Below are 15,254 nucleotides of genomic sequence, written 5' to 3' on the forward strand. Positions count from 1 at the left end.
CGAGTTTTATTTTCGCGAAAATGGCGAAAATTCGCGAAACCGCGAAATTTAATCTCGCGAAAATTAATCCGGTTAAAGTATTATTTGTAAAAATTTGAACTTTGCCGATTTTGAATATGTACAGTCAACTCTCTCTAATTCGAACCTCTATTATTCGAATCTTTCTCTAATTCGAACTAAAACATGGTTCCCTTAGCTGGAAAGTGGTTTAAATTACTCTTTGTAATTCGAATCCTTTCTCTAATTCGAATTTTTGGTCCCATGAAAATCGAATTAGAGAGAGTCAACTGTATATAGAATTTTCAATGTCTTTTTTGAGATCAAAAGTTTTGCATACGAAACCTTTCTTCCATTTATTATAGGGGATGTGTTGAACAGTGTCCTGCTTCGTTTATACAACGGACTCTCCAATGAAGAAAACTTGGGTCCAATCTACAATTCTGTATCTGCTTTCCTGGATTTCTTAAATTTACTGACCGGCTCTGGTCTTGAAAATTTCAATTTGAAATCTTCAAACGATGCCGACATGCCTGACGAAGAGAAAAGTAAAAGTGTACAATCTGCAGACCAGAATGTTGGTGAAGAGAAGATGGAGACTGATAAGGAGCCGTTAAGAAGAAGCATCTTTATTCGGGTCAACCAATTGAAAGATATTTTTCAACTGGATGGAGAAGCGGCCAAGGAAAGCTCGCTAACCAAAATGGAGAAGATTATAGAGGTATGGGTTCCCTTCTTTTATAGGAAATACTTATAGGAAAAATAAGTCGATTTGATAAATATTGTCACGGAAAACTTCTGAGAAAAATTCCTCGATTTTAGCCTGTCCCTATCCAACCACACGATTTTATGGTCTAACTCTTTGTTGTTTTTTTGAAAAAGTTGAAATTTTTCCAATTTTTTTTTAACTCAAAACATTAAAGTGCCATAAAAGCTTGTAGCTTTTGATTCAGAAATTGGATTTGGAACCATTAGAAAGCAATTTTTATACTCTTTCTAAAAACATTCGGTTCATTCCCCATTAAATCAAGTGGTCAGGAGCTATGGCCTCTAGTCTGAGACTCGTATTTTGGCTTGTTTTGGACGCATATTCGCGTCCCTCGTGGTCTAAGGGTTAACGTTTTACGAGTTTTGTGTTACATTGAAGTGATTCCAGCTCCTTGTAAAAGTAACGACGGGACGGTGTCGAGAAAAAACAATCATTTCCGTCTGGTACAGGCAAAAAAAGTTTTTTCAGGGGGAATTTAATTTGGCGGATGGCTTGAGAAATCAAGTTTCGCGGAATTTAATTTGGCTGATTTTGCCCAAAGCCACCAAATCCGCTAAATATTTCTTTTTTTCTAAAATTTCTTCCCTTAATGTACTTTTCAACATCAGTAATTATATTCGAAATAACCATCATATTGTTTTTCCTTTCATTTCTCAGGTGAAATGGAGTTTTTTTAAGATACTTTTTAAAATAATTGGTCATTTGAAGTAATAAAAATGATGCGTTCTTTAGAAAAAGTAACAAAATTGTTTTATTACTGGTCAACCACCATCCAAATCGAATAAGATCTTGTAAAAACTACATCTCATCCATCATTTCATACTTTCCAGGAGAGGAGTCACGAAGACGAAGAGTTGAGTTCGTTAGCGGAAAGTATTTTGACATTACGCATGATCCTCATCGCTTCGCCTACAAAGAAAGATGAACGAGAACAGGATCAGAAGCCAGGTAATTTACACTTTTTTCTTGAACAATTTTATAAGAACAATGAGGCTCAAAATCGCCAAAGATAAGAACAATGCTGAGCAAAGTAATAAAAATTGATAAATAAAAACAGGATAATAACAATTTGAGGCTCAAAGTGCAAAAAAAAATAAAAAATAAGAACAGCCGAGCCTCAGCAGTTAATTTTATTTGTTCGAGTTAAGGAGACATTCGAGTTATGGAGTTTCGAGTTAAAGAGACTACTGTATACACGGTTTTTTTATTTAGAAAGTATTTAAGAGCAAGAGGTTACGATAGCTAAAATATTAAGAACAAGTTAAGAACATTGCTTCGTGAACTCTAAAATTTCTTAAGAAATCGCACAAAAATACTAACAAAATGGTGAAAATAAGAACACTTTAAGAACGTTTTTAGGCTTGAGACGTTTTTATAAAAAAACGTGTATTCGTGATGTTCACGACGTAAAGTTTTCGGGTTGCTTCCTTAAAAAACCTTTACGTCATGAATTTCATTGCTCTTCACTTTCGATAAGGTAATTTAATTTGAAGTTTATAATATTAATAACTTTTCCATCATTTCCACAGAAGAAGATACAACACCAATGATTAATTTACCGGCACCGACCACAGTGAAAGAACAATTCAATTCTCGCCTCGTTTCCATTCTGGTCAACATGATGGAAGCTGAACGCTCAGCCAATCAGAACGATTGGTTTGACGCTCCAGTCCCCGAAGAAATTGACCCTGAATCCATCAACGAGGCGATCAGAGTAGACTTGTTGGCCATCTCAGAGAAGAATTTACCGAATTTCAATTTCAAAGAAGAGATCAAGAAAGGCTTTGTTAATACTACTGAAATGAAACGCTCTAAGAGGTTAGTGTTGTTTGTTTTCAGTGTTGTTATTTGCGAATACCTACACCAGCTAATGTATTGAAACCCGAAGGCGTTAAGTGGACGTCCATAGAACGTCTTTTTGGTCTTCCAAAGAACGTCTTTTTGGTCTTCCAGAGGGGGGGGGGCATCTATTTTCCAAGATGTTTTAAATCGGTCGGTGATTTGGTTGAAAGCGAACACTCCAATGGACTAGATAGGGTGGTGCAAATTAAAAGGTTGAGATAAGACTCATTCAATACTTACTTCTTTCGTAACTTAAATACTTGAAAAAGCTTAGGCTTTTATAAAATTTATATCCTAAAACTTGTATTTCATGTGAAATTATCTGGCACGATGTAGAAAGCAGCTTAGATTAACAAGTAGTATTTGTAAATGTTAAAATTATTAAAGTTAAACAATTTCCCTTTTGTTTCTAGATCAAAGATGGCGTATTCGAAACCTGGCAAACAGATCGATGACATCAAACGATTGCGATTTGACGGTAAGTGAGGCATTGATTATATATCAGATCACATATACCATATTCCTTTAACCCTAGTTAGGCTAACGTCGTTCCCAGTTTTATCTCGCTTTTTGGACCTACCCCGGTGGGGTAGAGGTCCTATAAATTAACCGATGTCCGTCCGTTCGTTTGTCCGTCTGTTACCTGCTTTTCTCAGGATTGGCTCATTAGTTTTTTCTGATTTTTGGCACAATGATGCAAAATGGCAATGCCCAAAATGTGACGGAGCCCGATTTTCGAAAAAAAATATATTTGGGCAAATTTGGGCCAAAAACTGCCTAAAAATAGGGTTTTTTGGACTTTGTGCAAAATCCTGTCATTTCTTTTTTCTGATTTTTTGTACAAAGATGGAGGGCAAGATTCTCTAAAGAATGGCTGAAGTGGTTTTTCCCGGAAAATTCTTATTCGCCTTAAAAAACGGATTTTCGTATTTTGGGGAAATTCCCTTTATAACCAAATAAGAAAATATAGCTTTTCTCAATGTTGACTTGTTATTTTTTTCTGATTTTTTGCACAATGATGCATAATGGCAATGCCTAAAATGTGACGGAGCCCGATTTTCGAAAAAAAATATTTTTGCTAAAAATAGGGTTTTTTGGACTTTGCAAAATCCTGTCATTCCTTTTTTCTGATTTTTTGTACAAAGATGGAGGGCAAGATTCTCTAAAGAATAACTGAAGTGTGATTTTTTGCACAATGATGCAAAATGACAATACCTAAAATGTGACGAAGCCCGATTTTCAAAAAACATTTTTTTCCGGCCGAAAATGCCGGAAATATGCCGGAAAAACTGTTTTTTTGGCATTTTCTCAAGATTTTCTCATTGGTTTTTTCTGATTTTTTGCTCAAAGATGCGTATTAACAATGCTCAAAACATGGCCGAGTTCGATTTTTGAGAAAAATTTTTCCCGGTTGAAAATGCCGGAAATGGCCGTGTTTGCAGATTTTCATTGGATTTTTTCCTTATATTCATTTCTATGTTTTTTACACAAAAACATTATTGATAACAATGCTCACCATCAAGCATGATTCAATTGTCAATAAAACTGATTTTTGCGACCAGAACTTTCTATTTATTTTTTCCCTACAACCCTTCCCTGTCCCCCCATCAACAATCAATGATGAATTTATTGCGTCATGCATTTTCGCTAAACGCTATATTTTCTGACTGATTTTTTTTCATTTTTCTCCTCGCATTGCTATCTAACTTTCATCATCAGGTAGGTCCATTCAGCATCTAGCTTGTTATATTTAAAAGCTGAGAACATCTTTGGACTATTGTTACTCTTTTAGCCCGTTGTACGGCCTAACAACCTTAAAAACTTTTAGCGAGGACGCCTTGACATTAGGGTGCCCTAGATTACTTAATAACTAAGTAGGTAGGTCATCTGCCATTGTTTTAATGAAACATAATTTTTTTGCAGCATCTGCACTGGACAAGAAACCAGATATGAGGGCGTTTGGGCGTGGTTCCAACCGTGGCATGAACCGCCCGTTCTTTAACAACCAAAACAACTTCCGTGGAAGAGGACGAGGGCGCGGTAGGGGAAGAGGTGAGTTTTTCATCTAGTAGTACACCTAGTAAGTACCCTTAGGGAAGAAATTTTAGTGGAAATTTAATTTTGGTGGATGGTCAAAAAAGTTCTTTCAGATTGAATTTAATTAGGCGGATGAAGGATAAAAAAAAACCTTCTTAAATAAGAAATAACCCGTTTGAAGGCTTGAAATAGTACACATTTGGGGGATCAATACGATAACTTAAATTTGACAGAATCTAATTTGGCGGATGGTGGGGAAAATTAATTTTGGCGGATTTTGGCCAAATGACTCCCCATGATCCATTATGACCATAAAATGGTCTTACTCTCGGGTGCCTAATAAACGTACAGACCAAAATAAACGTACAGGGGGGAAATAAAATTGGAATTAATAAACGTACAGGCTGAAATAAACGTACAGGCGAGAAATCAGAGCTAAAATAAATAAACGTACGGGCTAAAATAAACGTACAGGGAAAAAGCTACCAATTTTTCAAAAGTAGAACATCCAGGTCGAAACAACTGACTTAAGTATATCTCTTAGTATATCTCTTATAGATCAATGATAAGTACTAAAATAATAATTTATTACTGTAAGTAACGAATAAATTAACTGAGTCAATACTTTTTATCAGTTTTTAGAAGAGAAAGTGTCGTGAACTTTTTTCACATGTTGAAAATATTAACGTATATACTATTTTTTCCATTATGAATCAGGCGATATTGGATCAGAATAAATAAACGTACAGGAGGGAATAAACGTACAGGTGGGAAAATTCTGCAAAATAAATAAACGTACAGGTCCTAATAAGGTGTGTACAGGCGGGAAATTTGACACGAAAAAAATAAACGTACTAGGCACCCGAGAGTAGATGCGAGGATAAAGCACAAAAAATCTAAATAGTTTGCTCCCGGTTTCATTCAATAGGGCGTGGTTCGGACGATGCATTCCGCCAGCGCCGCCAAAATACGTCACGCCCTCCTTCCATGCACGTTGATGACTTTATGACGATGGAGAGTAAAGGAGATACAATCATGTCACAATCGCTAGGCAATCAAAATGTATGTATATACTTGACCCTTTTTAATTCGATTTCCGAAAAACTAGGTATTTTCCCGAATCGGGGAAGACTCCAATACACGGGTTTCGAATTAGATTTTTGCATAGCTCTGCTTTTGCTTTGATCCCATGTAATTTGCACGAAAAAAAAGAAGGAAGTGGCGGTGCGACAAGCAATTTTAGCTCATTTTTCCATTTTGGCATACTGTATGAGTCACTATAACAGCCAAAAAAAAATAAAAATGATACATAAGGCAATTGTATAATCTTATTTCTTTCGTTGAATTAAAAAATAGAAAAAAAATTTGAATGAATAAAAAGAGTAAAGAGCATTTACGCTTGTTGCTCGCTTTCTTTACTTGGTACAATACACATGGAAAATACATGCGTAGTTTAATTCGAAACCCGTGCATTGCGCAGAGTAGTTACTCCATAAAAAGAAGCGCTTTCGAGATATAGCCCCCTCGAATTATGACTGAAGAATATGATAGAAATCTTCGAATACTTACGGGAGCACCAATAACTGAAAGTCTAGTACTGAAGATCTTTCTAACTCTTTATCCCAACGTGAATACCATTAATATGTTTTTTTTCTATAGGAATCGCACTTATAAGCATTACCATGAGTCTACATATTCTGATTTTGGCTGTTTTTTTTGACTGGGATTTTAAGGGTTTTCTGGATTTCCTTTAAAAATTTTACTTAGAATATAAGTATGAGCATTTTTCAGCCTCCTCAATCTCTCGATCTAAGCATCTGCGAGCCAGTTTTTGTATTTTTGTATTTTTGTATACTTATAAAAATGTATTCTACAGTGGTCAAACCATTGAGTTTCAAGCCCGAAGGGCTAGAGGTCAATCTCCTTGGTAGGATTTGAAGCCAACAAATCCTACCAAAGTTGCACGGCCTTGAGCGACCCGCCTGGTTTTTACACAAATGACAGATTGAAACTAAAATTTACCGCTTAATTTTGAAAAATATATCACTCGAAAACAAAGGAATTGCTAGATTCAATCCGTCATCAAAAATACGGCGCATTATTTTAAGGCTTCACTTTTTCTTGCCTAAGAAAGGTTAAAGATTGACCTCTAGCCCTTCGGGCTTGAAACTCAATGGGTCAAACCAAGGTTTTTTCGTCTGAGACGGAAAAAGGATTTTACACGGTAACTTAGCGCATGTTCTTGAAATCTCGAAGAATTTTACAGAATTTCGATACGGAAATCCCTCTTTATTTACTTTACTAAGAAGGAAATTCGTCTGAGACAGAAGAAGTTTGAACACTGATTCCAAATTGTTCACACATCTCTCGTTTCCATAGCAACAACAATCGAAGAATCAGAACAATGATCGCTACTCTTCTTCTTCAACGAGCAACGCGTATGGTTCTGAACAACATCAAGGTCGATGGAACCATAATAACACTTACGGAAATCAAAACTTCCGCAGGTCCAATGATAGTAAGTCATATCGATACTTAGCCTTGTTAACCAAGCCATTTTTTACAAGGCTACGATACGGCTTTACAGCAGCGTAGCATTATCGGCGCTTTATTGATATTCTATGATGTACGGAGTATTTAAGTTTGCCTTGAAAAACTGTTTATTCAGTCAGAACTTACCATCAGATTTTACCAAGTGACTGAATCAATCTGGCTTAGATTTCTAGATTAATCGATACTGCTGGATAGTGTAGTTTTTCTACAGACATGAATATCATGAATAAAAAATTGACGCACTAGCACATGAAAAAATAGCTAACCTTTTCTGAGTTATTTCAATATTTTTATAACTCTAACATTTTATTCCTTTCTATCTTTAAAAGATCTCAATTCGAATCGAAACAATGATGGATTTAACCGGCAGAACTTTGGCGGAAACCGCGGAGGTGGCGGGCGCTTTCATAACCGGTCGAAGTGAGTATGTCCTACTGTACACCCGGAGAGTATGGCTAATATACCTTATTACACGAATATTACTAGGCAAGTATTCAACGGCCTTGAAATTAACTCGCATAAAATTAACACGAATTTTATTTGCTTTTTAAAGGACACCACGGCTTGTTTTAATCAAGGGGGTTTTTATTAACTCGAAATTTTTCAATTCGTGTTAATAAAATGACTAGTATATTCGTGTAATAAGGTAGCTCTAATTTTTATGGACAACTTTCTAACTTATCTTTATCTTAAGATCAAAGCCGGCCCATCTTGACCTGACCGTATTTATTTATTTTTTCAGTTCTGATTGGAGTAATAAAGGAGGTGGTGGTGGTGGTTACAACACGCACAGGGGTAAGCTTTCGATTGAATTTTTCTTCTACTGAGTGTATCTGTCTGGAAAACTCGGGGGTAGTCTGGAAATTTCAGAAAAGATTTATATCATAAAAGTTATATTATGTGTATGTGAAGAAATAAGAATTTCTGTCCAACAAGATTCGGGTGGTAGAGCAGTATATGCATTTCGGCCTTATTAAGACTCGTCAGCACTAGATTGGAATTCGTAGACTACTAATAAGGCATGAGTTTGAGACTCATGTCGATGGGAACTGTCGGACTCTTTTTCTTTCTTTTTTTCTCTCCACTTATATGCTATTCTACCTTGAGTTTAAGCCCGAGAATCTCTAACCTTCCCCAGGCAAGAAAAAGTGAAGCCACTTATTTCCCATCCAGAACGCGCCGAAATCATGACTTTGTGTAAAAACCACGCGCGGGCGTTCTGGATGAGAAAAAAGTGGCTCGAGTCTAGCCCTTCGGGGTTTTGAAATCAATGCTATTCTAGCCTTGAAGCTGAACACATATTTCTCATTTTCTTCTTTCAGGATCACGTGACAATGGCGGCGGCAGTGGCGGTGGTGGTCAATACAACAACCGCCAGAACAATCGAGGCGGTGGAGGAGGTTATTGGGTGGGTCCCAAACAAAATAACAATGACAGGTACTTACTTTTTATTATATTCTCCATGATTAAAAAGCTCAAACTCTGACAGAACAACAAATCCCTGATGTTTTTCCAAAGAGGAAGATTTCAAAAGAAGGTGTTTGTTGAAAATACACCACCACTCTTAGGTAGTCTGACACTCTTAGGGTGGAAGCAAATGTTCTTCTCATTCTCGGTAAAATTCTCCTACTGCTTTATAACATAACATTCATAACAATAATTTCCATGTGTTAGCAAACTCATGCCTTCGCGTAGAACCCTGAGATATACCGCAAACATACAAAAAAGTTGCGTAAACCTTACTTTTGCCTGCGAAAAAGCTAAAATTTGGTGAAAAGTGATTGAAAAGTATTCCCTAACCTTTTCATTGGTTAAAGTAACACAATTCACTGTAGAAAAGAAAATTTCTATTCCCATTACTTGAAATATAAGCTGCGCTCAATTCTGTAAAGAGCACTTTCACTTTCACTTTTGCGAAAGCCCCGAAATGCACCAAAATCAACTACCTTAAGTGGATAAATTTTGGCGGGGATTAAATTTGGCGAATTTGACGAATCTTGCCAAAATTCGCCAAATTAAATCCTCGCCAAAATTTCCAAATTTGGCAATTGGCCAAATTAAATCCCCGCCAAATTTAACAAAAAGAGAATTATGTGAAAAATCACAACTTTTTAGTATATTTTTAAGTAATTTTCACCCATTTGTGTGACAAAATTTCCAATTCGCTAAATTTTACGAAATTGATCGTATTTTTGCCAATCGCCAAATTAAATCCACGCCAAAATTTATCCACTTAAGGTATATCACTATCAAAACCCAACTACAGGTGTATGGATAGTTCCAAGAAGAAGTTATGGACGTTTACAACAATAAATTATCAATTAAATAACTTAAAAAGAGAGAAAAAACGGAAGAAACGTTTCACGTACCTGTCACACATTTGTGGCGCTGAAGTTTGATCCCAATGGGAAGGAAATTAGAAAGTTTATCAAGTAAAAATGTTCCTTGGAGTTTTGAGAAGCTCTTTATATAAAACGGAAGCATTAAACCACAACTACAAGAAAATAAGCCATGAAACAGTCATCTCCTTTACCAAAAAAACCACACTTGAAATTGGACAAGATGGCGGGTTTGTTTTGGTTGTCATAAATCCGGAACTGTTAACAGTACCGGTGTAAAATTTTCCGGAAATGTTCTTTGTGGCTCCAAGTAGCGACAATAAAAATTTGGAGTCGCTCTAAGGACCAGAAGAGCGAATATTCCGGTTTCCGTGACGGGCGGCGGGATGGGCGTTTGGGGCGGACCGCAAAATCTGCTCAGGTACCTGTCTAAAGACCTAAAGTTTTCCACTTTCCTCTTCTTTATATGAAATAAAATTTCCGGATATTGTTAAGTAAGGTTCAAACTTTGATTTGAACCAAAAATTGAAAAATCGACCCGAAAAATATATCCTATCTCAGAAGTGTTAACGACCTTCTCTTCAGATACGTTATGTATCATCCCGCTAGCGATATACAATGTGGCGGATAAATATTGCATTCTGTGCCCGTGAAAAAATACCAGGTGACCCACGAAAAAGTTTATACCCTCTTTTTTCGTGCTTTTTACATTTTCTGAAAGATGAATTTTTTTAAAGCTCACAAGTTTCGAACTAGTAATTTTAAAAGTACCCGCGAAGATAGCTCAATTCAATAATTTTAATTTTAAGTTAGGACACCTACTTTTAAATATAAAAACTTTAAGCACTTTGGGATAATTGTTCGGCCACAAGACGTTGAGAAACGTCTGAACTTTATCGTGGATGCCCGGTATTTTTAAACTCGATTCATCATTCTATCTCTCTTCTTTTTTCAGGTTCGGAGGGAATTATCGACCGAATCGAGGTCGTCATCAAAGAACCTTTACGAGATAATTATAATAATTTAGTAAGATGATGTACTGAATTTTGTATTTTTATTCACTTTTATGGCTGAAAGATTTTTACATACTTGAATCTAATGAATCTAAATTATTGTCCGTTAAATTTTTTACTTCGAAATTTGCTTTTAAATTTGCTTTTTTATTTGTTTCTCACTAAAGAAAGCGAGCGACAGGTATGAAATTTTGCGATTTGTCACTTGTGAAAATTTTATATATCTTAATCCGAAAGTTGAACTATAGTTCATCATAGCCCTTGTATTGAAGCCTAGCTAAAAAAGAATTTGAAAAAAGTTTTCAGAAAAAGAAATTGAAAGATTCATAAATAAATTTGAGAAAAAGAATTTCAAAAAACTTAAAAAAAAAAATTCAGATGGAAAGATTCAGAAATAATTTTGAGAAAAAGAATTTCGAAAAAAATTCAGATAGAAAGATTCAGAAATAATTTTGAGAAAAAGATTCAGAATTAATTGATGCATCGAGAAGGAACTGAGAAGTGAATAATTTCAATTTGAAGATAATCATTTTTTGGGGAATTATAGGGGAAGGCTCCGCTTACACTTTTCTAAAATCATATTATAAGTAACACTATAGATGCCAGGAATATCAGCAATGACATTCACCGGATTGGTTACCGGGTGGAAATAATCTCATATCATAATATCATATCACCGGATTGGTTACCGGGTGGAAATAATCTTATTGATTACATCATCACTGGCATGAAGAAGATTCAAAATTTTCAATAGAAGCGTAGCGTAGCGAAGCCAACCCCTAAATTACTACTTACATAGAAGACCATATATACTATAAATTAAATCAACTAAATTAACTCCACGTTTATATGAAACTCAAAATATGCAAATATAAATAAAATGACTAACAAACAGAAACTTGCATCCATTTTATTTTCAATATTAGTGAGGTTAAGTAAATCGGTAAAATCACGACGACGAACGAAAATTTAACAGGCTAGTGAGTTTAAACCAATCAAATTTCGTATTTCCACTAGCCTATTACATTTTTCGTCCGTCGTCGTGATTATCCCGGTATACTTAACCTCACTATTAGCAAATAGTAAAGTCATGAAGGAAAGGTGTGGGAGGGCGGGAACCAAGACTGACGATGTTCGAAAGAAGCGTTACTAGAGACTGAGGTATTTTATATGAGACCACGCACGAGGTCGGCTAAATTTAGAACCCAGACTTTCTGGTCAAAGTAGATCTGGTGAACGCACACGACTGACAGGGTGTAACGGGCGTTTACTAGGGCGCCGTCAAAAACTCCCTTTTCAATTAACCTGAGTTATGAATAACTCCATATAATTTTGAGAAAAAAAATTCAAAAAAAATTCAGATGGAAAGATTCTGAAATAATTTTGAGAAAAATAATTTCAAAAAACTTTTCAAAAGAAAAATCAAAAAAAATTCAGAAATAAATTTTAGAAAAAGAATTTCAAAAAAAAATCAGATGGAAAGATTCAGAAATAATTTTGAGACAAAAAAATTCAAAAAAAATTCAGATAGAAAGATTATAAAGTTTTTTAGGTTTAATTCTACTTTTAGTTTTATTTTTTCGCCGACCGACCGACCCTCTTTTTTGGGTAGCTTGGCCCGTAAAACAAAAAATTAAATTGGCCTCGCCTTAGGAAAGTTTTTTATTCAAGATAAGATGTTAACAAAACTTTTGACATTTTGGAAAACAAAATTTTCCTCACACACACAAGTTGGACATAGGCACAATAGAGTGGATTCTTTAAACACTTCAAAAATAAATAAAATTATCTATAAAATTATTGAGAAATAGTTTCAATTATTCAGCAACCAGGCAATCATTGTGATGTAACAGTTGATAGTTTTCGAACATCGATAATGACATTACAGTATTTGCCAGTAATATCTTCCTTGAGAAGATCCTGAATAAATTAATGAGAAATTATTAGTATTGAAAGTAATAATAATGATCAGTTAATTGGAGTTATTGAAATATTAGAATTGGGCCCACTAAAATTTGGACCGACGAAAGTTTATAACTAAGCTTTCCTTAACCCGCTTTTCATATCGGTATTACTTTAACAAAGAATCTACGAATACAAAAATTTTAGTCGGTCTTAATTATTAGTCGACCCTTTGTGACTAAATTTTGACGAGGTGACTAAAATTAGAGCCGACTAATAATTAAGGCCGACTAAAATTAAAGCCAGCTAAGCTTTGGCCGATAAGGTAATCAAAATACGCTAGTGATCACTTTTATGTAAATATAAAATTCATTCAATCGAATTATCGAGAATTCGTCCATTCACTATCTTCTTAAATTACTCTTCCAGGGTACACTGCGCCTCGGGATTTAGTTAAACTGTCTGGTGAAATATCCAGGGAGTTCCACACCTAAATATTCGTGTGCGACACTATGTTCAGTTTGTTCTACCTTGGATTATAACTACAAATATCTTCAAATAACCTTTGTCCGCCATCATCCCGCGTTCATCATTACCGTCTTTGCCCGCCTCAATTCTTAGATAATGAATAAGAGAGGTGCGCTTAGCTAAGCCGTGCTCGCGGGCGACAAATTTATGTTTACTTGTCTTGTATATTTTAGTGGTATCCAATGAAAAGGATGTTGACAAAATATGCACAGCATTGATTATGACATCATTAAATATGTCAAGATCGACACTAATTTATAAATAGTTCTTTTTATCGTGAAATTTAGAAATACGAGCAAAAGAGAGTCAAATTTAATCTTTGTTTCCTATCTAGATTATATTAGCGTTAGAATACGGTATATTTTCACAAAAAATATTTCGCGATGGCGGTACGCTCATTCACGCCCATGGGAAAGTTCCAATTTTTATTTATCGGGAAATCAGGGAAACCGGTTCACCGTGGATAAAAAACGAACGGAATGAAACCTGACAGAAGGTTTTCAACCAGATTTATTCAGATGAAGCTATAGAGGTTCGTTACTTGTGGATTTTAAAACCTACATAAACAAAAGCAAAAGTTGTTGGGAAGGAAAGAGTAAACGCAAGTCAGAAGGTTTGGTTGTGTTGATCAGGTAAGTTTTTATTCTATCCAAACTAATGTTAAAAAAGACCAAGGAGGCTCTGACTGCATCAAACCAATAAATAATAAAACTTTTCCATGTTTCACTTTTTTGCACCAATTCTTCAAAATGAAAATATTTAAGATTTTAAGCTCTTCTTTTATTCAATGATTTTTTACGGCACTTTGTTGACAATCTAACTCTCTCGTCAAATTCCCGCTTTCTTCAGTAAATTGAAGATGAGAAAAAACCTAAGCCTTAGGTAGGATCACGGATTGAGACAAATTTATGAAGGGTGGGATTTTACAGCCGCCCTTCGTGCAAGGCACTGAGAGCCCATGGGTGCCAAAAAAGAAGGACCATGTGAAATGCGGCAATCTCATTGGTGGAAGTTTGGTAAACAGCTGCAAAGGAGCGCCGGGAAGCAATCAGTTTTTGTTGCAGATTTCGATATAAACTTCTCGCACAGGGATTACTTGTCAATGGGTTGTGTCAACATGTCAGCATTGTATTGTTGTAAAGGGAATGATAAATAAGGTAAGACTAGCCTAAGTTTCTAATCCTGATATTGGAGTTTAAGCTTAGACTGCCTGTGGGAAGCTTAATGAATACCTATAACATTGAATTGAAGACATTGAATTGCAAACACTTTCCTTCTTGCGTCCCACTCAGTGTCAATGAGGACTTTGCATTGCAAATACTTTCCTTGAATCCCAGTGTTGACAAAACAATACAATAATATTGTTAGTTTGACAGTTTTTGATTTTGTTTATGTTTGATGTTTGGGAATTCCGTGCTACTTCCCTACCATCTTTGTTTTGAAAACAAAGTTTTTTACCCGATTTTTAATCCCATTATCCAAAATCGAACGTAAAATGTAAACAAACAAAAGCGAAGAGACAGGGAGAGATTCAAGAATGGGCTTTTCCAGAAATAGTCTGTGCCCCCCCCCCCCCTTTTGAGGATATTGGATATCCAGGGGGTTAAATATCTGCAAGGGAGCGGATATCCAGGGGAGTGTCTTTTCAAGTAAAAAATATGATATCCAGGGGATAAGCATCTTTATAAGAGAGGATATCCAGAGAGTTGAGCATATTTCTAAGAGTGGATATCCAGGGGGTTCGATACTTCGAAAAGTCAATATCCTCAACAGTGGGGGTAAAAAATTTTCTGGAAAAGCCAAATGGCTGGGCGGGAGAGGTTTTTGGAAGATTCTTTTTGATTAAAAGTAACAAAACTTCTGATCATAAGAAGCATTTACTACCTAGTGTATTAACTGCTCGCAGCTAATGGAAAGTAAGGCACCACCCAAAACAGCAGTTACTACACTGTGTATCAATCTGTAGTAACTGTTTGAGGCTACTTGGAAAATTAGACCACCCTAAACAGCAGTTACTACACTAAGTAGTAACTGCTTTCAATTTTTTTCACCACCGTAGTAAGTTTCATACTGTCTTGTAGTAACTGCGTGCCCCCCTCCACCTGTTTTAAATGAGAAAATAACACCCCTATTCATAAAAAACTATTTTATTCAAGACAGCATTGAAAGCAAATCTCTTACTAACCGTTACTAAGAGAAAATTGATTAATAAATAATCCTCTTAAAAAGTGTATTATAATACCACGATAGAACTTCAATCAAATCCAGCAGAGT

The 15,254-nt window shown here is 35.5% G+C and overlaps 1 protein-coding gene across 1 annotated transcript in view; it reads left to right on the forward strand.

Moving 5' to 3' along the window:
* Nucleotides 1-10,631, forward strand: part of LOC136801156 (protein virilizer homolog) — a 36,547-nt gene extending 25,916 nt beyond the window's left edge. The window contains exons 25-35 of the mRNA XM_067057783.1: nt 363-718; nt 1,597-1,714; nt 2,296-2,584; nt 3,022-3,086; nt 4,532-4,660; nt 5,574-5,707; nt 7,025-7,163; nt 7,528-7,618; nt 7,941-7,993; nt 8,521-8,635; nt 10,493-10,631. Coding sequence (XP_066913884.1) covers nt 363-718; nt 1,597-1,714; nt 2,296-2,584; nt 3,022-3,086; nt 4,532-4,660; nt 5,574-5,707; nt 7,025-7,163; nt 7,528-7,618; nt 7,941-7,993; nt 8,521-8,635; nt 10,493-10,550 — 1,547 coding nt within the window. The 3' untranslated portion in view covers nt 10,551-10,631. The remainder of the gene's footprint in view (nt 1-362; nt 719-1,596; nt 1,715-2,295; nt 2,585-3,021; nt 3,087-4,531; nt 4,661-5,573; nt 5,708-7,024; nt 7,164-7,527; nt 7,619-7,940; nt 7,994-8,520; nt 8,636-10,492) is intronic.
* Nucleotides 10,632-15,254: the final 4,623 nt, after the last annotated feature.

This window comes from Clytia hemisphaerica, unplaced genomic scaffold (genome assembly GCF_902728285.1).
Source record: "Clytia hemisphaerica strain Z4C2 unplaced genomic scaffold, Clytia hemisphaerica genome assembly, whole genome shotgun sequence".
Lineage (NCBI taxonomy): Eukaryota > Metazoa > Cnidaria > Hydrozoa > Leptothecata > Clytiidae > Clytia > Clytia hemisphaerica.